The sequence below is a fragment of the Arvicola amphibius genome, chromosome 4, assembly GCF_903992535.2.
Source record: "Arvicola amphibius chromosome 4, mArvAmp1.2, whole genome shotgun sequence".
In the NCBI taxonomy this organism is placed as follows: Eukaryota; Metazoa; Chordata; class Mammalia; order Rodentia; family Cricetidae; genus Arvicola; species Arvicola amphibius.
Window position 1 is genome coordinate 11,556,630 of NC_052050.1, and position 23,804 is coordinate 11,580,433.

Consider the following 23,804-nt stretch of genomic DNA (forward strand, 5'->3'; position numbering starts at 1 on the left):
AGAAAGGCCAGATTTTAGAATCTTCTAGAAGCTCATATTGTCATCCATATATTCCACAGAAAAAGATGATTGACTAATGTTCTAATCTTGGAAGTCAATTATATTTAAGATGCTGCCTTATATTAGCATTAAAGCCAGGCAATGGTGTCATACATCTTTAATCCCAGCATTTGTGAGACAAAAGCGTTAGTGCCCTGTTTTAGAATTTAATCTGGGAATGCGATTTGGTTTAACAAAAGAGAGTTGTAGTATATAGCTATTCTTAGGACATGTGAAATCAAGGGACTAAGTGAAGCATGAATCTGAGGAAATTCAGTATGGATTAGGAACTGGATTTTTGTGGGGGTGGAGCAAGAAGGTTGTTTAAAACTGAAACTCGGCAAAAAAAAAAGCAAAGGAGAAGTCATGAAGGATGTAGGAACTGAAAGTTCTCCTTGTAGTTAAATGGAAATGAGATGCGATTAGTAATCTTTTCCTCCTGAACTGTTACCACAGCCCAAGTAAACTTCTTTGTTAAAGACCACAAGAAAAGTAGAAAGAAAGATGAGGAAAGGGAGAGGGAGTAACAAGGAAAAAGGACAAATTTAAGACTAAATCAGAAAGGGGATGTGGTGGGGTGGAGGGTGGGGCGACCAGGAGAGGTTGGACAGGAGAGTGGGGCTGAATGTGGAAATACATTGCGTGCACGTGTAATAAGTTTCAAAGAATAAATGAAAATATTACATTTAAAAATAATAAAAGAGAAAGACTTGTTCATCATATTGAAAGTATGAAGAACTTGGTGACCCTGGGGAGAGCAGCTTCTGTGAGGGGATGACAGCATATGGACCTGAGCTGTTTGTTATATGGGACAGATTAAATGTGGACAAAGTTTTGGAGCCAAACATGTATGCAAAGAGGGAAGGGAGGAAGCTATTATTTGTCTTTGTTTGGTGGACAACATAGCATCCTGCCTGACCCAGCAGATATAGAAGGAAATTATGACGGAAGCGAGAGGAGGTCACTTTGGGAGGTCCTTGGGGGTAAAATTCAGAGCGTGAGTAAAAACATAGCCTTTGAAGGAGCAGTTACAAGTGTTTGATGGATACAAAAGGAAGCCCAGATATGGACAGAGGCCTACATGGGTTTCTTGTATGGTGGTTAAAAAAAAAGACTATATATAGTCTTTATGACTGCTTGCATTTCCTCAGAGAAGTCTCTAGTAAAATGGTAAGCTAAGAGTATCATATAGAGGGAGACACCTTGAAGGTGAAGTTGGGCATAATTTCTGAGAGTGGTTTTGTCCTTTAAATTACGATTATATTCCAAAGATATGAAATTTCTGAACATTATTAAATATAATACTTAAGACAAGTGTTAATTTACTGGAGTTAGTATTTTATATTGTTTTAAAAGTTTCTATGTTCCTTCTGTCAACTTTAGACTTCTTCAGTGATCTCGATAAATATTCTGGCCAGGGCTTGATGAATTATGAAGTTTCCATGTCAACTCTGAAAGAAGTCTTCATGAACCTGGAAGGAGAATCAACCACTAACCAAAGTAAAAACTATTTGTATAAGTCACAGACTCAATCAATAAATGATATAGCTTTTATGACTGCTTAAGGAGTGTGACCCACTGTAAATGTGGCTCTGTTGTTTGACCTGAGCTGTTCATGTTCCCTGACATCACCCCGACAGCTAGTCACAACATTCTTAGTGTTGATTCTAACTCCTTGCCATGACAGCAGTTCTGTCTCCTGATACTCACTGTTTCCTGGGCACTTTGACATTGTGAGTGTTCTTGGTCAAAGGCATGAGGTCTGCACATCACTTCTTGTACGAATTGTTTCTTGCTTGTTAAGAGAAAAGGCCTAAATGGAGAGAATTCTTACCAGCCTCCATGTTGTTTAATGGGACATAAGAGCTGTCATTTTGGAGCACGTCCTTTTATGGGTAATTTGATCAGTGTGGATAAATAATGAGATATATCCATATCTCCTTCCTGTAATAATTCTTCCAACAAATACGGTTAACACCATTTTACAGATATGGGTTTCTGATTTAACAACAGTCAGATGATTCTTCCCAAACCATGCCGCTTATAGCTCACAGGTAGGGCCAGTGTAGATACGTAAGTATTTTCAGAGCTGATCTTTTCCTTACAAGTCCAGATAATTGATGTCTTAGTAGTAAGTATTTAAGCATTAACAACTGCTGATCCCTATGAAGAGGATTATTTTGAACTCCCTCAGAAGAGTATTACAATTGAATGTTTGTCTTTTCCAAGTTTTTCTTTTGGCACATATTTAGAAGATATTCTCAGGAAGAGTATAGAATTTGGTATTATTCTATGTTTTTACCATGTTTTCAATGTAATACAAAAACATTTTTATTAATTTTAAATTTTTCATAGTGTTAGAAATGATAAAACATAACGACAAAAGGAAATACTGAAGCTTCATGAGATATTGCAGATGTTATTTAATTACCTTGAATAAAAGTATAAAATAAGATCAGACATAAAATAATTTAAATTTTTTTCATGAAGAAAAGTCTGTTACACCTTAGGATGATTTGTAATGTGTGTGTTTGTGTTTATACAGACTTTGAGAAAAGAGAAACAGTAAGGGACTCAGACAGCTTAAATGAAATGGAGCCGGCTTATTCTTCTCTTTCTGAAGTGCAGAAGACAGTGAGCGCCATGAGCCTCTGGAGAAGGCAGGTCTGTGCAATAGCGCGGCTTCGCATCCTAAAGTTAAAACGAGAGCGCAAAGCATTTTTGACCTTGTGAGTATCAGAGTGCTGTAATTTGTTTTAAGACAAAAAATTTGTTTTAAGACAAAAAATTTCAAGGATTTAAATTACAAGAACATTTAAAAGTAAAACACAGAAATAAATGCAGTATTGATTTTACTGAAAATGGGATTGCCTGTATATTAATTCTTGATTGGACTTATGACTACATGCCGTTTAATTTAGTAGTGAGATTACATAGCATTTATTTGACTATACATTTATTTGACTATGCATTTTAGTATTATAACATGCTGAAATATTACTTTTAGAATGTTGAAATTGAAAAATGAAATGAAATTTCTGCCCTGGCAATGCTGAAGCATGCATGGGCAGTCTGTATATGGCGTTTCCATTGAACTTGTCCATATTGTGTTTCACGGTCAAAGTTGATGAGGACAACTGACCAGGTCTCTTCCTCAAGAAGGCACCAGATCTCATTACAGATGGTTATGAACCACCATGTGGTTGCTGGGAATTGAACTCAGGACCTTTGGAAGAGAAGGCAGTACTCTTAACCGCTGAGCCATTAGCACTTAAAATTGTGATTGGTATAAAGAAGAATCAATATCTAATAAGTAGTTGTAGAATATATTACTCAGGAAAAGTGCTGTAGAGCCCTATGGTAACTTCTCTTTGTTGTTTAGTCTATTGATTCTTGGAATTGCACTGCTCCCATTGATTATGGAAAAGACGGCTAATGCTATGATAGAGCAAAAAGGCGACTGGGAATTTAAAACAGAATTGTATTTCCTGACCCCTGGACAACTTCCTCAGGGTCTGCGAACCAGCCTATTGGTCATCAATAACACAGGTGAACTGAGATCAGCATTTTAACGCAGAAATAGATCTTTAACTGTTACATAGGACATGAGGGGGGCAAAAAGTCTTGACTGGAGAAAAATGCGCACTTATAAAAAATGACTCGCAGAGGAGCAGTACAGTTTCTTTGATCTTGGAGAGGGCAAGGCTGGTGGGAACAAGGACAAGGGACTTGTCACCGTCTAGTCTGGCCTCCATCCTTTTTACCTGACAGCCCTAACTGTGATGAGACAGAGAAGTAAACCTTTATCTTAGCTGAAGACTCTCTCTAGATAGCTTTGTTACCCCCTCTCTGTTACTTACCCCATATCACGTTTATAATACACAGTGATGGACATGCAAAGATGGCGTGTCTACACTTCACGCTCTTGGATGAAATACAATAGTCAGGGAAACTGATGTTGTTATATATCCAAGAATGTTGTTCGGTTTGGTTCGGTTCGGTCGACACAGGGTTTCTTTATGTAACAGCTTTAGATGTTCTGGAACTGCTTTGTAGACCAAGCTGGCCTCAAATTCACGGAGACCCATCTGCCTCCTGAGTGTTGGGATTAAGGCGTGTGCCTGTGTGCCTGGGGGTAGTTGTTTTATAACTCTTTAAGTGTCTAGGAAGGAAAGAATTTATGTTACTTCTGAAGATGTGAAAACATTCAGAGTAGCCATCCTTTCCTGAATTTCTTGCCGATTCCAATTTTCACAGGTGTCTTTGATCCGAAGTTGTAGAGTGTCTTCACTTTCTTTTTTTTTTTTATTTTTTTTATATTTAAAAATTTCCATCTCCTTCCCTCCTCCTCCCCCCTCCCTCCCCTCCTTCTCCCCCTTCTCTCCCCTCCTTCTCCCCCTTCCCTCCCCTCCCCTCCACCCATACCTCCCCTCCCGTCTTCACTTTTATTCTTTGCTCTTTCCCATTTCAGGTTCGGAAAGTAAAATTTCCTGGTTTTTTTTTTTTTTTTTTAAGTGGAATTGTTGAGCTCTACGTTACTTTCTGGCCTTGAGAATTGTCCTTTACCCCTCAGATTGTTGCCATCTCATAGTGTATTCTCCATTCAACCCGAGGATAACACACTTGGATTCGCTCATTTCTCCCTCCTTGTCCTCAGCTGTCAAGTAGTCTGAGGACATATTCTGTCGTATTTCTTCCTTCTCTAAGTTTGATGCAATTGTTAACAGTGTATTACTCTTTTCATTCGAGAAAAGACTGTCAAGCCTTGCTTGGTTCATAGAAATGTGAGTTACCATTTTTGTGCCTGTTGTGGAACGGAGTTGTGATGTCTGACTGCCCCCAGGGGACATGCAAGCATGGTTTTCTATGTGTGTCCCATCCCTTCTTGGGGGAACTCAGATTTGCTTGAAACCTATTTGTCCAATTCTAGAGCTCCATGAAGAAGAAAAAGGCCCGTCTGTTGTCCAATCTGCCTTTCTGTACAACTTGGGGTTACTCCAAGTCTTGCCTGCTATTCTTCTTAGACATCATCTCTTAGAAGTGAGGAATGTTCCTAGAGACAACGGTAGCAATTGTGTAGAATGTGGAGGGCTCCTGACTACTTGCTTTGCTCCGGCTCTGGCTGGATAATAGCACCCCTGACTGTGGCTCAGAGCATGCTTTGATAGTTCCCTTGAGTTCTGATGTTGTAGAAACTAGTGTGCTATTATATCTTCTTCTCCTGTGTGCACCAGACTGTAGGTTTTTCTCAGTTTTTATTTTTTCCTCCAGCAATTTTACCTGTTTTCTTCTTTAAGAATACATAAAAATTTTGATTTGATGGTAGTACCTTTTTGATTTCCCAAGAAAGGTACATTATGCAATATTATGCAAATGTGAAAAACATGAATTGGATATACATTTTTATATTTAAGTTTTGTTAAGAATAGGGAAGAGAGGAGAATGTTATCAGGCTGAGTAATCTGTAGTATTTGTCTTATTAATTTTCCAGAAATTATAAATTTATATACATATTAAAGGAAAAATTATCTAATAGAATTATCTTGTTTTAGATATCAAATATTACCTTATATTAGGAGGAATTATGATATTAATTAACCTGATTAATATCATAATTCCTCCTAATATAAATAAATTTACTAAATAGGAGATGTATGAGGAGTGACTTATCTTTTTAAGCCAATAGTATGTTATGCATAAAGTACACCTCATGATATACTAGGAATGTTAACTTTTTTGGGCTCATAAAAATTTTTACTTGCTTTTATATTGCCTTCTGTTATTGCAATCATACTAGGATCAAATATTGAAGATTTCATACAGTCACTGAGGCATCAAAACCTAGTTTTGGAAGTAGATGACTTTGAAAAAAGAAATGGCACTGAGAGCCTCTCATACAATGGAGCTATTATAGTTTCTGGAAGACAAAAGGTAGGTTTTCCTCTTGGTGTTTGCTTTGTGACAACACATACTCAAACACAATTTAATAATTAATGTCAAAACAGTACTAACCTTATATGAGATCGTATGAACATGCAGTGATGAGGTGAACAGGCCTGCTTTTCGTCCCGCCCAGCTCCCACATGGCTAGCTTAGTGTCGGAAATAATAACACAGAAGCTGTATTCATTTAAACACTGCCTGTCCCATTAGTTCTAACCTCTTATTGGCTAGCTCTTACATATTGATTCAACCCATTTCTATTAATGTGTATTGCCACTTGACTGTGGCTCACCGGGACGAGTCTAACCAGCATCCATCACAGAGAGGAGAGCTATGGCGTCTGCCCTGACTCTGCTTTCTTTCTCCCAGCATTCTGTTCAGTCTACTCCGCCTATCTAAGGGCTGGCTTATCAAAAGGCCAAGGCAGTTTCTTTATTAACTAACCAATGGAAGCAACAGATAGATAGAAGACCCTCCTACATCATGAACATTTTCATAAATATTATTAATATTTTTTAGAAATTATAAAAATGCTATAGCTATATAACCATGAAAATTTCTTTTTATTACATATTTATTTTCTCTCTGCTCCCTCACCATAAACTGACAATGTTTCCTTGTTACGGAAGATTTAAACCCTACTTACTGAAGTTTCAGCAGCAGTAAAATAGGAACGAAGTGACACAAAACTGGCTACACTAGTAAAACTTAGTATTAAGTGGATTCTGGTTCTGTCTTATCTACTGCATAGGATCTAATACATGGTCTCAGTCAAACCACGTATGAACCCATTTAGACTCCTGTAATAGGAACCTGCTTGTTTGTTCCCAGATGCCTAGACCCAAGATAACCACACAGAAACTGTATTGTTTAAATTACTGCTTGACCAATCACTTTTGTATTGCTAGCTAGCACTTACATCTAGAATTAACCCATTTTCATTACTTTATATTTTACCACAAGACTTGTGGCCTACCAGCAAGGTTCCAGCTGTCAGCTTGCGTCTTTCCCCTCTGGCGACTGGCTACATGGCGTCTCTCTGACTCTGCCTTCTTTCTCCCAGAATTCAGTTTAGTTCCCCCTCATTTCCCTCAACCTAGCTCTACTCTACCCTACGCACAGGCTAAGACAGATTCCTTATTCATTAACCAATAAAAGCAACATAGATACAGAAGGAATTCCCATGCCAGACTTCTCTTTCACAGATGAGAAAAACATCTATGTTTGAGCTGTATGTGTGTGTGTGTGTGTGTGTGTGTGTGTGTGTGTGTGTGTGTGTGTGCTCTATCTTACTTGTTTGTTTTGGTTTAAGGACTACAGGTTTTCAGTTGTGTGTAATACCAAGAGACTACACTGCTTTCCTATCCTAATGAATATCATTAGCAATGGGATCCTTCACATGTTCAATCGTACTCAGCGCATTAGAACTGAGGAATCTATAATTTCACCGGTAAGTAATACATTTATTTATCCTGAACAATGAAAAAATTCACAGTGAGTCTATATTGCTCATATTTGCTGATCCTAAGGATGGCTGTTGTGTCCTCTTAGTTTGTATGCCGTCTGACTCATGCCTTCAGCTATTCAGTTTGATTGCAAGAGTGATTTATACAGTTTACACTTTTACAATCCTGGCTTTAGAAAGTGTGCAAAAGGGAAGCATTGGTGAGAAATAGAAGAACAGAGAAAATGCTTCCACGCTTTATGGTTATACTACTTCCTTTCTTTGTCCTTCCATCCCAGAAGTGACATTGACTTCTCGTTTCTATTTTTGAGAGAATTTTAATTTATTTTTGACAATTTCATTTATGTGTAGAATAATGCATTGAGATTGTATTCAGTTTAGTTACCCGCTGTTGCTCCTCTCCCACCTCTGTTGACTCCTTCTTCTCTAGTGGTCTCGACCCGTCCACCCCCGTGTGTAGGTGCTTTGCAGGAAGTTACAGCTACGTTATGTTGTGATTGCAGTGGCCTTATGACTAGCCTGGGGACAGAATTTCAAAGCACTTCTCTCTCTCCTGACTTCTAGGCTTACCCCCTCTTCTATGATTGATGCCTTGATCTGGGATGGAATGGTAGAGATGTGTTCTTTAGAGCTGAGTATTCAATAGTCACTTACTCTCAGTTAGCAGTTTGACCAGTTGTGAGTTGCTGCAGCAACTGTTACCTTCTGCATAATAAAACAAAACAAAAACTTCTCTGACCCTAGCCAAAAGCAGCATCAGTCTATGGGTATAAACATAATATTTAGGAAGCATCATGGCTACCAGTCCATTTATCAAAACATCAATAGTACATTCATTCTCCCATAGGAAGTGTGACCTCCCCAGGTATTTAACCAGGTTTACATTAGCAGTCACTTAATTCCCTTCCATGGAGAAGATCTTAAATCTATGGCAACGCCATTAGTTACTCCTTTAATGGTCTTGCTACTATTGCACTAGTGGTTCCCTCTTGCCTGGCCAGTAGGTACTGTAGCAAGCAGGGCTCATTGAAGACTTTTCTTCCCTAGAAGCCCACGTAACTTTTTCTGTCGTTAGTTCCAGAGTCCTTTGGATAATTCTACAGAATTGGTATATCTGACTCATAAGGTAGCTTTATTTTTAGCTTTTTGAGAAGCCTCCACACTGGTATCTACGGAGCCTCACCAGTTTATACTCCCACCAGCAGGGAGTAAAGATCCCCTTCTCCTTCTTCCTTTCCACTTGTTCTTTGCTTTCTTGAAAGTAGTTATTCTAATTGTGATGAGAACCAATCTCAAAGTAGTATCTCTTCAAAACCCCTCCATTTTTAAAAAAATATATTTTCACAAGTGGGTCCTGAAATAATCCTTGCTTCTTTTGTTTTTTTTTTAAAGCTGACGTCTTATGATAAATGATGAATATAGTGTCCACTTCAATAGACGATACTTTGATTGTCCACTGAAGTTGTTTTATTTGCAGGACTTTGTGATGCTCTGGTTTGGGATTCTGCAAGGTTTCCTGTTCCTATTGTTTGTTGTGTGCAGCATTTCACCACATATTGCCATGAGCAGTGTCAGTGATTACAAAGTAAGAAAGGGTGGGGCGGGGATCTTAAGAATTCCAGTAATTGTATTGTTAATGCTGTGAGTGCAGAATAGTTTAGTTCTGGGGTATGGAGAAGCACTAACACATACCATTACACTAGACAATGTAGTTTTGAATTATTTCCAACAACTCAGAAAGCTTATTTTTAAAATGCAAAATGCTTTTACTTCAAGGTTGCATGGAAAGTACAATGATTTTCAGAGTGTCCCATTGTTTTAAATCTTCAAAGTATAATATTATATATATATATATATACACATATACATTATTTTCTTGCATGTAGGAAATATTTCATGCAAAAGATATATATCTTTAAAAATGTAAAGCGTAACTCTCCAAGTAGGAATAAAGTTTGAAAAAACCCTATTCCCCTGAAGGTTATCATCTGCGGTGTCAAATTAGACTGTAAGAATGCCATCACTGTACTTCACAGAACAAGAAAAAGCAATTCTAAAGTTCACATAGCTCAAAAGACTCTGAGTAGCCAAAGCAACCCTCAGCAGAAAGAACCGTGGCAGAGGGGCCAGGTACAACTGAGCTCGTGCAGAGCCCTGAGTTTGATCCCCATCACTGATAAACCAATCAGAGTGGCACATGCCTGTAATCATAGCACTTGGGAGATGGCAATAGGCAGGCCAGAATTCAGGGTCAGCCTTAATGCATAGTGCCAGGCTAGCCTTAACTACATAAAAGCCTAATTTTTTAAATGGAACTGATGCACCTCCTGTGTTTTCTCATCAGAAGAAAGCTGATTCCCAACTGTGGATTTCTGGCCTCTACCCTTCTGCCTACTGGTGTGGGCAGGCAGTGGTGGATATTAACCTCTTCAGTGTAATTCTTCTCTTGAGCTACTTCACATTGTACATGACACAACTGGTCCACATTTCCATGACTAGTGGAATTGTGCTGTCTATAGTAAGTACAATGACATCGACAAAATTCTTCCCAGCAATTAGAAATGAAAAACAATGTTAGTTGTTTAAATATTTGAAAATATTTTATAAACCTAACTCTATGTATACTACCAGTTAAATATTTTAAATGTATGTAACTTAAAATTTCCCTCAGATGTCTCATTTTAACTGATATTGTCTGTGTTATCTTTAGATTGCTCTTTCATTCGGTTGTGCAGCTTCTCTCGTCTTCCTGACGTATGTGATATCATTTGTTTTTGGCAAAAGGAGAAAAAACAGTGGCCTCTGGTCAATTTGCTTCTTTACTGTAAGTATGAACAGTATCAAATAAATTTTGTCTTGAGCAATGGGAAAATTAAAAATGTAGATTAAATTTAAAGATTCAAATCCTGTGCCCAAAATTTTTGAGAGCTGACGTGATGCCACAATACCTGACTTCGTGTGATGGTTCCCTGTCAAAATGCAAGAGTACACCAAAATGAACTCGGCGTTACCAATGAACTGTTTAAAGTTATGCATGTAAAGTACACATAAAACATCATTAAATTTTGCATTAAGATTTGAATTTTATCCCAAAGCCTGGTAAAATCTGAACTTCAAGCTATTATCATTCTCAAACATTTTAGATTAAAATTTCCCAGTAGAAAGGAGCTGGAAGTGTAACGGGTGTTACCAAGTCAGTTATATTTATGAAGACTTCCAGTACAGATCTTTGAATAGAGTTCAACGTGAGCTTCATAAAGGACCCAAAGCTTAAAATGTTCCAGAGCTGCCTTGCTGAACAGTTCTGTAGAGCACGGGCGTCCGACCGTAGGCAGCGTGCTGTGCTCTGGTCATCCGCAGATGTGCTGGGCTGCATTCAGAGGTATCCTGGGATGCATGTTGCCTGCATGCCACAACTCGGGTGCAGCTCGTCCAGGAAGTCTGTCTTAACCTCAGCTGTGAGTGTTTTAGACACTGTATTTTGATTCCCATGTCAATTAATTTATTAATAGCCATGTCTGTTCACCATCTCTATACATGAAAATGGAGGGCTTGGCTGGTATCATGAGAAATTTTGCTATGACTATTTACCCAAGCAGCGAAGACCCAGAGTGTTCTTCAAACTGCCTGTAAGCTGCTGTTCCTAAGGCATGACTGAATGTCTGTCTGTATCATAGCTCTTAACTTTCGGAAGGGGAGTCCTGAAACTATGAAAGACATCAACCCAAGACCAGCTGTGAGAAAATATACTCTTCTGTTACCACCCACTGACGCTACAGGAAATGGGTAGACACAGCTGGCTGCTGTTCCTTATTAATATACAGCATTTGTATTTTATGTCTCTGGGTTGAATTTGGTTGTATTCAGCAGTGGTGTTTATTACTCTTTCACAACCCATCCAGAGTAGAGAAACTAGAAAAAGTACTACAGGGTACCTCATTTGAAAGACTGCCTTTCAGGATAACCGTGAGAATCTGCGCACCAAAGTCCCTTGAGCACATTTTTTTATTAGCTAGCAGGATTGCTGACGTTATCCAGGGTTATCCCAACACTAACTGTGCTGAACAGATGCCATTAGAAGATGATCTCACTGTAACTCACCTGGTTTTTATTTCAACTCCTACTCTTTAATATGTCTAGCAAAGATGGGTAAAGCAATGAAGCCATGCTGATTCCTTAGTTTTGCCAGTCATTTCAACTCTGAATGAATTATTTCTTGGAGCTAATGGTTAAGTATTTCATGGTTAAGGTCAATATGGCTGCAGACAAGTGTGTTACCACTAGCCTCAAAGATGGTAGAGATGCTCTAGCAAGTGCCCTCATAGTTACTCAAGAGCTACTTCATCTTCAGTTCCAAGTACCTGGAAGCCTGGAATAATACTTTTTTCTGTAACATTTTCCTTCCTTTGTGTTGTCTCTATTTACAAAGGAATCACTTAAGATTAGGATAAGTGCTCATCTAGCTTAGCAGTTTTGCTATATGTCAACTGAAAAATCACGTATGGCCTTATGCACGTAACTTACATTAATTTTCAGAGAGCTAGCTCTCAGATGAAGAGGCAGGCATCGTTAGCAATGGTAGAAGCATGTCTCAATGTTTGTGATTCAACATCCAGGAGAAAGCTTAGCAGGGCCAATTTCTATATGGATGTAGGCTCTATTGTTATGTTTCCAACTATATTAAAGGTGTTCAGATCATCAGAAGTAGGAAATATTTTTTTATAATGAAAATAAAGATGCCCTGGAATTTGAGAGAAAAGAAATAATATGTAGCCATAGACTGAAGTCCTGTCCTTTTCAGAAAAATGGGTGGGACTTGAAGATACAATATTGGGTGAAGCCATATACACAACACAAACAGGATATGTTCTTCCTCCAATGTGGAAGCTGAGAAAAGTGATTACATTGGTTAATAGTGACTATTAGGAGCTGGGAAACATGGGAGATGGAGAGTTGGTAAACCAAGATTGGTGTTGAATTCCAAAACACAGATATAAAAAAATAATTTCTAAAAGTCAGTGACACAATGGAATCAACATGATCCTGTGCGCGCGCGCACACACACACACACACACACACACACATGCACGGTATCTAGAAAAGATTAACTCAGAGGTTATAAACATAAATGAAAAGGTTAAGGAAATGCTAATTATCCTGATTTGATTGGTGCGTGCTGTATGAATGCATTCAAATATTACACTAGCCAGAGTTGATGCTCAGTGGTCTAGTACATGTTTAGTATGCATGAAACCCTGTGTTCAGCAACCCCTGTCAAAAGAAAGGTCATATTGAACACACAATATCTATAATTAACATTCATTGATAAAAATTAATTTTGTATTAGGGTGATAACATTTCTAAATATTATTAGCAAAACCCTTTCTTTGTTTGTCTCAGAAAGGGGAATTGTTATGGCCATGTATTTGTATCTTTCTATGGGAAACTGTGGAGTTTGTCATTTGATGTAGTATTCTTGGACTTGTCCTGTAGATCTTCACCATCGTGTTTGACATCCTTTTGACTGATTTATTCAGCGAAAAATTGCTTATCGCCTTCATGATATTAGTTCCTTCATTTTCATTTTCTACATACCCGATTGTTGTGGAAATGGTAAGAAATGTCATCTACTGTTCCATAAAAATGTAATACATTGGCTCTTCTGCATAGATCTGCAGAGATAGAGAATGGGTTAGCAGGGAGCAAATAGACATGAGGGATGGCTTTGTGATGGTTAGAGTGCTCTGAAATTGGATCGTGGTGATGCTTGCACAAGTTATTAAAAAGTCTTGAGTCTCTAGTCTTAGAGTGGGTAAAATTCATAACATGAAAATAAACCTCAGTAAAACTGTTAAAAGAAAAAGTTGTGCTTAGGCACTTTGAAAATTGTAGACATGGTTGAATGCTATTAGAATCTAAAGCCAGATTGTAAGAGAACTTCCCACTTCACTGGATATTTGTTAATTACTGAGGATAAGGTCATACCCCATACTTTTCAACTACTCAAAAGCAGATGTCAAGCACCATTTTGTGACAGTCACTGTGCTAGTAATTACGGACACCTGATGAGCAAAGCAATGCAGTTCTTCCTTCACAGAGCTTAGCAGAAGCAAAGACACATCAGCTTCTATCAAGTCACTGCAGTAAACTAAGAGGTTACAATGGCGATATGCTGAGAAAGAGCATACAAATCATAGTTAGTGCAGTTAGGAGGCAGAGGATTCTGAGGGACATGGTGTTCCTAAAGGATGATAAGAACTACTGAAGGGGTAAGATAAGGAAAAGCATGTCCTGCAGAGAAAACCAAAGACCACAAATTGGGAGAGCCCATGGACTATCAGAGAAACTGAGTATTACACAAGTGAGCAGAAGTTCAGAGGAGATCATCCTTTTTGGGAATCTTCACTACTCTAGATGAAATGGCTTTAAGCAGAACACAGCAAGTTTCATTAATTATGTTCTAGGGCGATGTAGGGCAACCTGTCTACAAAAATACTTTCATTGTCGACAAAGCAGTGGCTGGAAGTTATAATTATAACTCATCCGTTTACTCAGTTCTTCTTTCTAAAACATATATGGAGGTGACATATAGAAATCTAGATTTGTCACAGGGAATTTAGAAGTAATGACTTGATTTCTGCATAACTGATTGATGATAAAGAATAATGCCAATAACTACTTGTTATGATTGAGAAAAGTCATTGAGATAAGAAGGGAGCCCATGAGTAGGTTTATGTGGGAAACTTAGAAATATCTTAACTCCTAAAATTTCCACAATGTTAGCATCTCTCTCTCTCTGCTTTGCATTCAGTAAGTGATTTTAAGTCAAATGGTTTTTTAAATGGAGGAGATATAGGCTGGCTGCTTATTGAGAAGGGGTATTTACCAGGGAGCTCCTCTCCTCTTTAGGGAGCCTGTCATCAGTGCACACAGAACTGAGTTTGATGAAGAAAATAGTCAATACCCAAAGCGCACGTTATTTAAATGCGGATTGTGAAGTAAATATATTTAGCCTTTTTCTTTCTTTTCAGAGAGACTATCAGTACGACAATGAATCTGGAGAGCTCAAACATGGTTTACCTGGGGTCGATGTTCTATTATTCCTAATAGTAAGACTTTTTCCTCACTGCATATCCCTTGTGAAAGCTGTATGGCCTTGTCTGAAGCTGGCTGTCTCTGAAAGTGTTTTCAATATAGTTTTAGATAAAGCGATGACTTTCAGTCATGGATTTACTTTTAGAATAAGTGTTTGTGTGCATATAGACCACAGTTAACAATTCAGTATAGTGTCCATTTGGTTCCTTTAGTCTCTTCACCATCCGATCTCTAAATGTGAAAGTGTAAAAAATGAAATGCAACGTGCATTTCTTAAGTGTAAATATTAGGCAAAACCTGAATATGAATGAGTGGGAAGTGATTAATTTAGATTTAAGGATGATGAAAGCTACTGACTTTCCATACTATTTGCCTCTCGGCAAAATGGTAAGCACCAAGTCCCTGCCCTCATGGGGCTTATAGTCTAGAAAAGTATACAGCTAAGCTACATAAGCTGTGAAATACTGTGTTAGTTGCAAAGTGTCTTAGTTACTTCCTATTGTTGTGAAGAGACACCATGAATGAAGCGAATTATAGAAGAATGCATTTAATGGGGACTTATAGTTTCAGATAGTGAGTCCATGACCAACATGGCAAGGAGTATGGCAGCCTATGGGCAGGCATGGCACTGGAGCAATAGCGAGAGCTACATCAGATCCACAGCACAAGGAGGAAAAAAAACCTAGTCATGATGTGTGCTTGCGGGCTTTTGTAACCTCAAAGCCCATCTTCAGTGCTACACCTTCTCCAGTAAGTCTTACCTCCTCATCCTTCCCAAACAGTTCCACTAACTGGGAACCAATCATTTAAAAATATGAGCCTGGACAGCCGTTCCCATTCCAACCACCACAGATATGAAGGACCTGAATGACATTCTAATAGGTAGTAGCCAGAGCTACCCTGTCTTGTTTCAGGATCATCTAGGAGAAAGAGGGAGTTTAGTCAGATCGAAGATCATACAAGAAACGTGGTAATGTGTGAGATACGCAGAATGGGGTCTACATGGTGTCTATGTAATTCCAAGGATTCTGATGCAAATTTTAGTGGCTAAGGACTCATTGGATGGTTTTAATCGAGGTGCAATGATCCAGCACAGCTATGGAAAGCATAGCAGCAGTTTTCCTGATGAGAGTATATTCGTGGGGCAAGAAGAGTCGAGGGAAACCATGTGGGAAGGCATCGCAAGCTGAGAAAGAACAATGACATAGATGTGGGTGGGCACAGCACAGCAGAGAACCAGTTCCATTATGGGCCATTTAAAAGACAAAACAGAATGTACTGACCTTTAAAATACGGGTTATGAATAGTAGAACAGAGATAGGATAAACTGTTGGGTTCTGTTTTGTTCCCCAGTTTATAAGAGTTTGCGGCCAAATTGCCTGTAAACAGAAGCAACAAGTAGCTTTGTAAACCTGTGTCTAAACGAACCTTTTTCTTTACTCCTAGCCTTACTTTCACACTTTGCTGTTCATTTTCATTCTGAGATGCCTGGAACTTAAATGTGGAAAGAATGTAATGTGGAAGGATCCCATTTTCAGGTTAGGATAACGTTTACTTTTGTATGTAAGATCATAGGTTAGCCGGGCGGTGGTGGCACATGCCTTTAATCCCAGCACTCGGGAGGCAGAGACAGGCGGATCTCTGTGCATTCAAGGCCAGCCTGGTCTACACAACATAGTTCCATGAGACAGCCACAGAGAAACCCCATCTCAAAAAACAAAACAAAAATCATAGTGTAATATTCCTGTTGTGGTGGCTGCACTTTTAATTTGTTGATAGGGATTTTCTATTTGTGATTCAAGCATTATAATGATTGACATGGTAACCCGTGGATTTCCGGCTTACTGTCAAGACATAAAACCTGGAGGCTGGAGAGATGGCTCAGCGGTTAAGAGCGCTAGCTGTTCTTCCAGAGGCCCTGAGTTCAATTCCCAGCAACCACATGGTGGCTCACACCATCTGTAATGAGATCTGGTGCCCTCCTCTGGTGCGTAGCCATACACGCAGGCAGAACACTGTATTCATAATAAACAAATACATCTTTAAAAAGGAAATAAAACCTCTCACTAATCAGCAGAGAGTTACTTCAACTTCTCAAAAATGGAAAGATTTTCTAAGTATGCCATCATCCTCCCATATAAGGCGATAGTCATCCTTGCATAGAAGAGAGGTGGAAAGAAGAGATATTTATTGATTAACAGCTGAATTGATGGAGTTTTACACGTGGACTGTGAAAAGTGTGAGCAGTAAAAAATGCTGAAACAAATATCTGATGTGGCTAAGGTGGGGTTGTAGTGACCAGTGGCAGTCAAAGTGGCTCGACTTTTAGGAGGGCAGGAGCAGTACTTGATGACATCGCTGATAACGACTGTCTTTAAAGGTTAAAGATGCTGGAAGGATGGTAGCAACACCAAGAGAGGGATTCTGGCTAGTGGGATGAAAGCTCTACACAAGACTGAAGCAGCACAAATAGTGACAGTCACCACCAGTCTATTAGAAAAAAGGAAAACCGGTAAAACCGCTGGGGAACTAAGTTTTGGCAGCTAGAAAATAATGTGTAATTCATTGTTTTCCACAGGATATCTCCAAAAAATCCAAAGGTTCAGCCGAATCCAGAAGAACACAGAGGTGAAGATGAAGATGAAGATGTCCAAGCAGAAAGAATAAGGACATCGGCTGCCTTGAGTACTTCAAATTTACATGAGGTTTGGAATCATAGGTGCTACTGAAAGAATATAAGAATTGTTCAGAAAAAGCTTGATATGTTGGTTTTAACTTTGGGAGTGTGAAGTTTCGTACATCCCTAAATATCAAGTTACCTTAGAAGGTTCTGGAAACTAAAAGAACATAAAACACAATGATTTTGATGGGCTGTGTTGGCACAGGACTTTAATCCCAGCACTTGGGAGGCAGAGGCTGGAGGATCTCTGTGAGTTTGAGGCCAGCCTGGTCTAGAGTGAGTTCCAGGATAGTCAAGGCTACACAGAGAAACCCTGTCTCAAAAACAAAACTAAACCAAAGCAAAACAAAAACTCCTCAAACTCAAAACAAAGCACAATGTTTTTTATTCTTCTTTTGAGAAAAAAATGAGTTTTAACAAGTAGAATTATAATTTTAGAACAAGGCAAGACCTTATTAGTTGGAGAATGCAATATTTGGTGTAAAAATGCTTAATAGAAACCAGGAGATTTAATTATGCTTCATGCATTCTAGTTAGGTGCTATTCCACTGAGCTGTGTTTCCAGGCACAGGCTTTTCTTTTATCTGACTCAGATGCTATATTCTCTCCCAATGTAGTCAGTTCCCTTCTGCCCAGACAGTTAGTTATCTTCCAGGGTGTTCTGGTGCTTTCTTAGTGTGTTTGGAAACCAGAGACACTGGATGACATTAGTGAATGTTTCTTACATTGGTGATGATAATGATTACTCTCAACTCAGATTATGGTTTGATTTATGGTAAACGCCATGATAATATAAGAACATAACACCTCTGAAATTCAGAAGAAAACCTCACTTCTATCTCTTCTAGAGGCCAGTCATAATCGCCAATGGTCTGCACAAAGAGTATGCAGGTCAGAAGAGAAGTTGCTTCTCAAAGAGGACAAAGAAAGTAGCAGCCAGAAACATTTCTTTCTGTGTTAATAAAGGTTTGGAACAACCACTTTTCAATTCGCTGTTTAAAGGGTTTTAGCGAGTTCATTTTGGAGAATAGAACCCAGAACCTCATGTGTGCTAGGCAAGTATTCTACCGATGTGCAGAATTCTTAGCTTTTCTCTTTACTTCTGTTTTGAAGCAGAGTCTCACTAAGTTTCCAAGAATGGCCTTTTGAACTGACTCTGTAGTTCAGTCAGGTCTTGATATTGTGATCCTCCTACCGCAGCCTTCTGAGTAGATGCGGTTACAGGTCTGCACACACCAAGTCATTAATCAGTATTTTTAGGAATAAACATCTATACAAGAGGCATAATTACATTTTCTGCAGCCTTCATTCCTTTATTTGTTCAATGTATATTGTATTTTAGGGTATCAGGGACTGTTTTAGGAAGAATTCAGGAGACTTCCTGCCCTTGTGAATTTTGCATTCTAAGGAGTCCATAAAAATAATTTATCAATAAAATACAAATTATTATATAAGCTCTATGTGGAGCATTGAAACTTGTGAAATAATGTGAGTGACATGGACCTGTGTTTTATTACAACAAGGAAAGGCTTTACTTGAATAATGACATTTAAGTGAATATCTCAGTGATAAGATGGGGATAGCAATGATAAGGATTTATATATAGAGTGGCCGAATTTAAAGCAAAGAGCAAGCAGATGCATATGTGTGTGGGAAGGATGAAGTCAACAGGGTTTGGCTAGGTGCACTTCTTTAAAGCAGCAAGAATGGTGCAGTTTGCACCATGCTAGTAGGATGCCATCAGAGGATTTTAGCAGACAGTTTACATTTTGTAGAAATTACATACTGATGAGAGAGGGAACTGGGGCTGGTATATAAAATGAGAAAAGATTGTTTTAAAAATAAATAAAAAATGCATACTGATATTTGTTTATGAATTTGAGAAGGGGTGATTTACATCAGTTCAGATTAAAGATCATGATAGTTTGGGTACATGTGGTTTATTTTTGGTATAAGAATAGTGTTCCAGCCTTCTGAGGTTTAGAAATCATTTGCATGGAAGCACAGGTACACCTCCTCTTCTACACAGTGTATGATAATCTACTATGGAAAACAATTGAAATAGGAAATTGGGGGGGGATGATGTAGGGTTTCCCCTCTGTATGCTGTGAATATGTTTTATTGCAATTGGTTAATAAAGGAATCTGCTTTGGGCCTGTGGTAGGGAAGAATATAGTCAGGCAGGAAATCTAAACAGAGATATATAGAGAGAGTAGGCAGAGTTGGAAAGATGCCATGTTGCTGCCGAAGGAGACAGAACTTTACCTGGTAAGCCACAGCTTTTGGCAATCCACAGAAAAAATAGAAATGGGTTAATTTAAGATGTAAGATCTAGTTAGAAATACACTTAAGCTATTGGCCAAACAGTGTTGTAATTAACATAGTTTCCGTGTGATTATTTTGGGTTTCAGTGGCCAGAAAATGAACTAGCAGTCTCCATCTACAGGGAAGTGATGTATCAATGTGAAATTAATAAGCTTTTGGTAAAATATGAATGATGAGAATTAAATAATACGTTTTTATGACATATATTGTGTACATTTTCAGTAAGAATTTTCAGTTAGAATTGAGGATTCTAAAGACTCTTAATATTTTACTGAAAAACTATAAATCTGCATCTCATTTCCAAAATTAATATCTCATTCTTTCATTCAGGTGAAATCTTGGGATTGTTAGGACCCAATGGTGCTGGTAAAAGTTCTTCTATTAGGATGATAGCTGGGATCACAAAGCCAGCAGCTGGAGAGGTAGTAAAAATTAATACATTGTTTTCATTTCCAAAAATTTATAGTCATAATAAATATAGGTTATATATTTATAGGACTTTTATTGGTGTTTTGGATATGTGTACTTTTCCTTTTATTATTTTATGTGATATTTAAAAGTTTATACTAGGAATTGGAATGTTACCAGGAGCCAAGTACCTATTATATACCTGAGTTTGTCCTTCTTTCCCACCCCTTGCACATATGAATTTATGCTCATATATTAGAAGATTTCATTGTTTACTGTGATAAATATAGATCACTTTCTGTGATATTTTCTTGTTGTTTTAATCATTCGGGTGTTTTCCAGCTATATGGCAGCTTCTAGACTGCGTGGAGAAAAGCCTCGCATACCGTCAGTAAAGCTGCTTATTCTCGTAGGTGGAACTGAAAGGATGTAGTTCACCTGTGGGTTACCAGGGTGATGGCACGGTCAAGTTTGGATACTGTCCTCAGGAGAATGTGTTGTGGCCCGTCCTGACAGTGAAGGAGCACCTGGAGGTGTACGCCACCGTGAAAGGGATGAGGAAGGAGGATGCTGCCATTGCCATTTCAAGGTTCAGCAGAGGGGGTGTGTGTACAGCGGGGTGTGTGTGTGTACTGCAGTGGTATGTGTGTACAGCGGGGTGTGTGTGTGTACTGCAGTGGTATGTGTGTACAGCGGGGTGTGTGTGTGTACTGCAGTGGTATGTGTGTACAGCAGAGGGGGCGTGTATAGCAGAGGTAGTGTGTACAGCAGAGGGCGTGTGTATAGCAGAGGTAGTGTGTACAGCAGAGAGGGTGTGTATTGCAGATGGAGTGTGTACAGCAGAGGGAGTGTGTCGTCTGTATTTGCCAAGAGGTGGGTAGGCACTACTCACAATGATTTTACTAATGAGGAACAGGAGCAGAAAGGCATTTCTAACTGTTTGGAGTATTGCTGGTAGAACAGAAATGAGAGACAACACCTGACTCCCCACATAACTCAGTGTGGGAGCTTAAAAAATCATCGAACCAAATAGCTGACAAAGAGTGAGTGAGTCTATACTCATGAATAATCGCGGTTTTCAGGTTTCTAATGAGAAGATGGGAATGGGATAAACATCAGTTCTCATTCAGAATTATAATGGGGAAAAACATTTCATGAGGCAAAAAGTGAAATAATTTTTTATCATGATTCAGATTTTGAGAGCAATACTGCTACACTCCAACATTCTTATAATTATGGGTGATTTCACTTCCCCGAAGTTCTCTCTTAGTGTGATGTTTCCATTTTATTTTCTATCAGATTAGTGAACGCCTTTAACCTACATGACCAGCTGAATGTTTTAATTCAGAAACTAGCGGCGGGAGCCACTAGAAAGGTACGTATGGCAGCCGGCGCTCTTCTGAGGGCTTATGCGGTATGGAAGAAATCAGGGGAAATTTTTTCTTTCCCTTGATTGCAGCTGTGCTTTGTGCTGAGCATCCTGGGAAACTCGTCTGTCCTGATTCTGGATGAACCGTCTACAGGCTTAGATGTGTCAGGGCAGCAGCAAATTCGGTAAGCATTCTTACAGGTCCCAGACCCACATGTTCCTGATTCGGCAGAAATAGTACTAGTTAGCGGCTATAGCCTGGGTGCTGAATGATCTCTAAACACCTGTCTGTTGAAGGTTTTCTCCCCAGCCAGTAGTGCTGCTGAGAGGTACTAGCTAGCACCATTAGGAACCTAGCGTAGGGAAGCTAAGATGACCTTGAAGAAGACATTGGACCTCTGGTCCTGAAGAAAGCCTCTGTATTTTCCCCACGGCATTCACCACCATGGTGTCCCACCCCGCCATAGGCTCAAAGCAATGGGCCTAATCATCCATGGCTTAGACTTTCTGAAATATGAATGCAAAATAAACTTCTCCATTTGCGTTGATTATCCCAGACATTTTTATCATAGTGATATAAATCCGGTATGTACTAGCCTTGAATCAGCGGCTATCATGGCAAATATTCCAGGTGATCAACTAACGAGGAGGAGATTTGTTCAGGCTTGAGGTTTTGGAGGTTTTAAATCCATCTGAGGTTGGCTTCACTGCTTTGGGGCTATGGTAAGGTCGCATGCCATGGCAGGAACACATGATAGCTATGGTCACTTTATAAGTCAAGGAGCTCAGAGAACGAGGAAGGCACTGAGGTGCCACGATCCCCTATAGAGGCGCTGATGTCTTAAACACATCCACCTAGACCTCACCTCTTAAAGATTTCATCACCTCCTGATGACACCATCTGGGACCAAGCCTTTAGCACATGGACCTTTATGAGACATTCAAGACAGAAATCTAGCTACAGAGATAGTTCATGTTATTGAGGCAGCAAATATTTAACAAGTGGATGATCCAAAATGCTCCATGTTCTTTAGTTTTGGGCTTAATAATAAATAATTTTAATTTTGTATTTTAATTATTAAGAATTTTATAACAATTTATTTTGGTGCTTAGAGTGTTTTCAAAGACCCCTAATTTAGTGACATAATTTTCTTATTTCCACTTCTGTCAAATTTACATATCTAACATATCATTTTCATTTTTCCCTATTTCTTACCTGTGAATCACCCTTTTGACTAATAAAACCCCTGATTTACTTTCATATTTGTAATTATCCAGTATTCTCTCCCATTTAAAATAAACATCTGTTATCACTATTTAATGCAAATGTTGAAAGAATTATTTATAAATTTGTTATACCTGTCACTCAGTTCCAATCATTGACACTAGAAGGTCAACTTTCTTTTCACCTAATTCTCAATACATTTTCTCTTGCAGCTTCTGTTATCTTAGAGGAAATATGAAGCAGCATGTCTTTGTATTCATCATTATTTCAGTTAGTATCTCCGAAATACAAGGAAACTTCCTTTTAAAGTTTAACTGCGATGCCATGAACATACCAAAATATTTTTTAAAATTCTCTTTATTTTTATTTAAAAAAAAATGTCAGCATTCATTTCTCTGGTGTTTTTTTTTTTTTTTTTTTTTTTTGGTTTTTCGAGACAGGGTTTCTCTGCAGGTTTTTTAGAGCCTGTCCTGGAACTAGCTCTTGTAGACCAGGCTGGCCTCGAACTCACAGAGATCCGCCTGCCTCTGCCACCCGAGTGCTGGGATTAAAGGCGTGCGCCACCACCGCCCGGCTTTCTCTGGTGTTTTTAAAAACATGAATATGATTTGTAAACTGTAGTCTCTCTCTACATTTTCCCTCTTTCTTTATCTCTCCTATTGTTCTTTACTTTTGGTTTTAAATTCTATTAATTTTTATGCACTTTAGGCAGGCAATCAAGGCAGCTGCTAAAGACAAGGAGGTGGGTGTCCTCGTGACTACCCATGACCTGGCTGAGGCTGAGGCTCTGTGTGACCGAGTGGCCATCATGGTGTCCGGAAGGCTGAGGTGGGTATCTCTCCAGAGCCCGATTCAGGATTGCCTGGAGAAAGAGCAAGTCACCGTTAGCAGCTAGTTCCATCCCTTTGTCTTCCTCACTGACACCCTTTCTCCTATCTCTGACATTTAAGAATAACAGAAATTAAACGACAGTGTTTTCTTCCCCATCCTGTTCTTCCTACTCACAGATGCATTGGTTCAATCCAACACCTGAAAAGGAAGTTTGGCAAGGATTACATTCTAGAACTAAAAGTGAACGAAACTTCTCAAGTGGCATCGGTGCATAGGGAGATTCTGAAGCTGTTCCCACAGGCCGCACGTCAGGAAAGGTGAAGAGAGCTGTTCATGGTGGAGATCTATGTATGCTTTACAGACTCTGGTTTCTGTTAGCTCTGTGCCGACACTGGAGATTGAGCTTCACAGTGATAGTTAGGGAC

General features: G+C 38.9%; 1 protein-coding gene across 2 annotated transcripts in view; it reads left to right on the plus strand.

Moving 5' to 3' along the window:
- The window catches only part of Abca6 (ATP binding cassette subfamily A member 6), a 55,959-nt gene that overhangs the window by 26,034 nt on the left and 6,121 nt on the right, over positions 1–23,804 (plus strand). The window contains exons 18-36 of one of the 2 annotated variants that reach the window (XM_038328217.1): positions 1,423–1,539; positions 2,585–2,768; positions 3,422–3,588; positions 5,837–5,970; positions 7,294–7,431; positions 8,909–9,031; positions 9,791–9,964; positions 10,157–10,270; positions 12,940–13,059; positions 14,478–14,555; positions 15,988–16,079; positions 17,120–17,246; positions 18,070–18,187; positions 19,877–19,968; positions 20,368–20,543; positions 21,254–21,329; positions 21,414–21,508; positions 23,257–23,376; positions 23,556–23,696. In XM_038328217.1, the coding sequence (XP_038184145.1) occupies positions 1,423–1,539; positions 2,585–2,768; positions 3,422–3,588; positions 5,837–5,970; positions 7,294–7,431; positions 8,909–9,031; positions 9,791–9,964; positions 10,157–10,270; positions 12,940–13,059; positions 14,478–14,555; positions 15,988–16,079; positions 17,120–17,246; positions 18,070–18,187; positions 19,877–19,968; positions 20,368–20,543; positions 21,254–21,329; positions 21,414–21,508; positions 23,257–23,376; positions 23,556–23,696 (2,386 nt within the window). The remainder of the gene's footprint in view (positions 1–1,422; positions 1,540–2,584; positions 2,769–3,421; positions 3,589–5,836; positions 5,971–7,293; positions 7,432–8,908; positions 9,032–9,790; positions 9,965–10,156; positions 10,271–12,939; positions 13,060–14,477; positions 14,556–15,987; positions 16,080–17,119; positions 17,247–18,069; positions 18,188–19,876; positions 19,969–20,367; positions 20,544–21,253; positions 21,330–21,413; positions 21,509–23,256; positions 23,377–23,555; positions 23,697–23,804) is intronic. The other variant, XM_038328218.1, reaches the window with a different exon arrangement.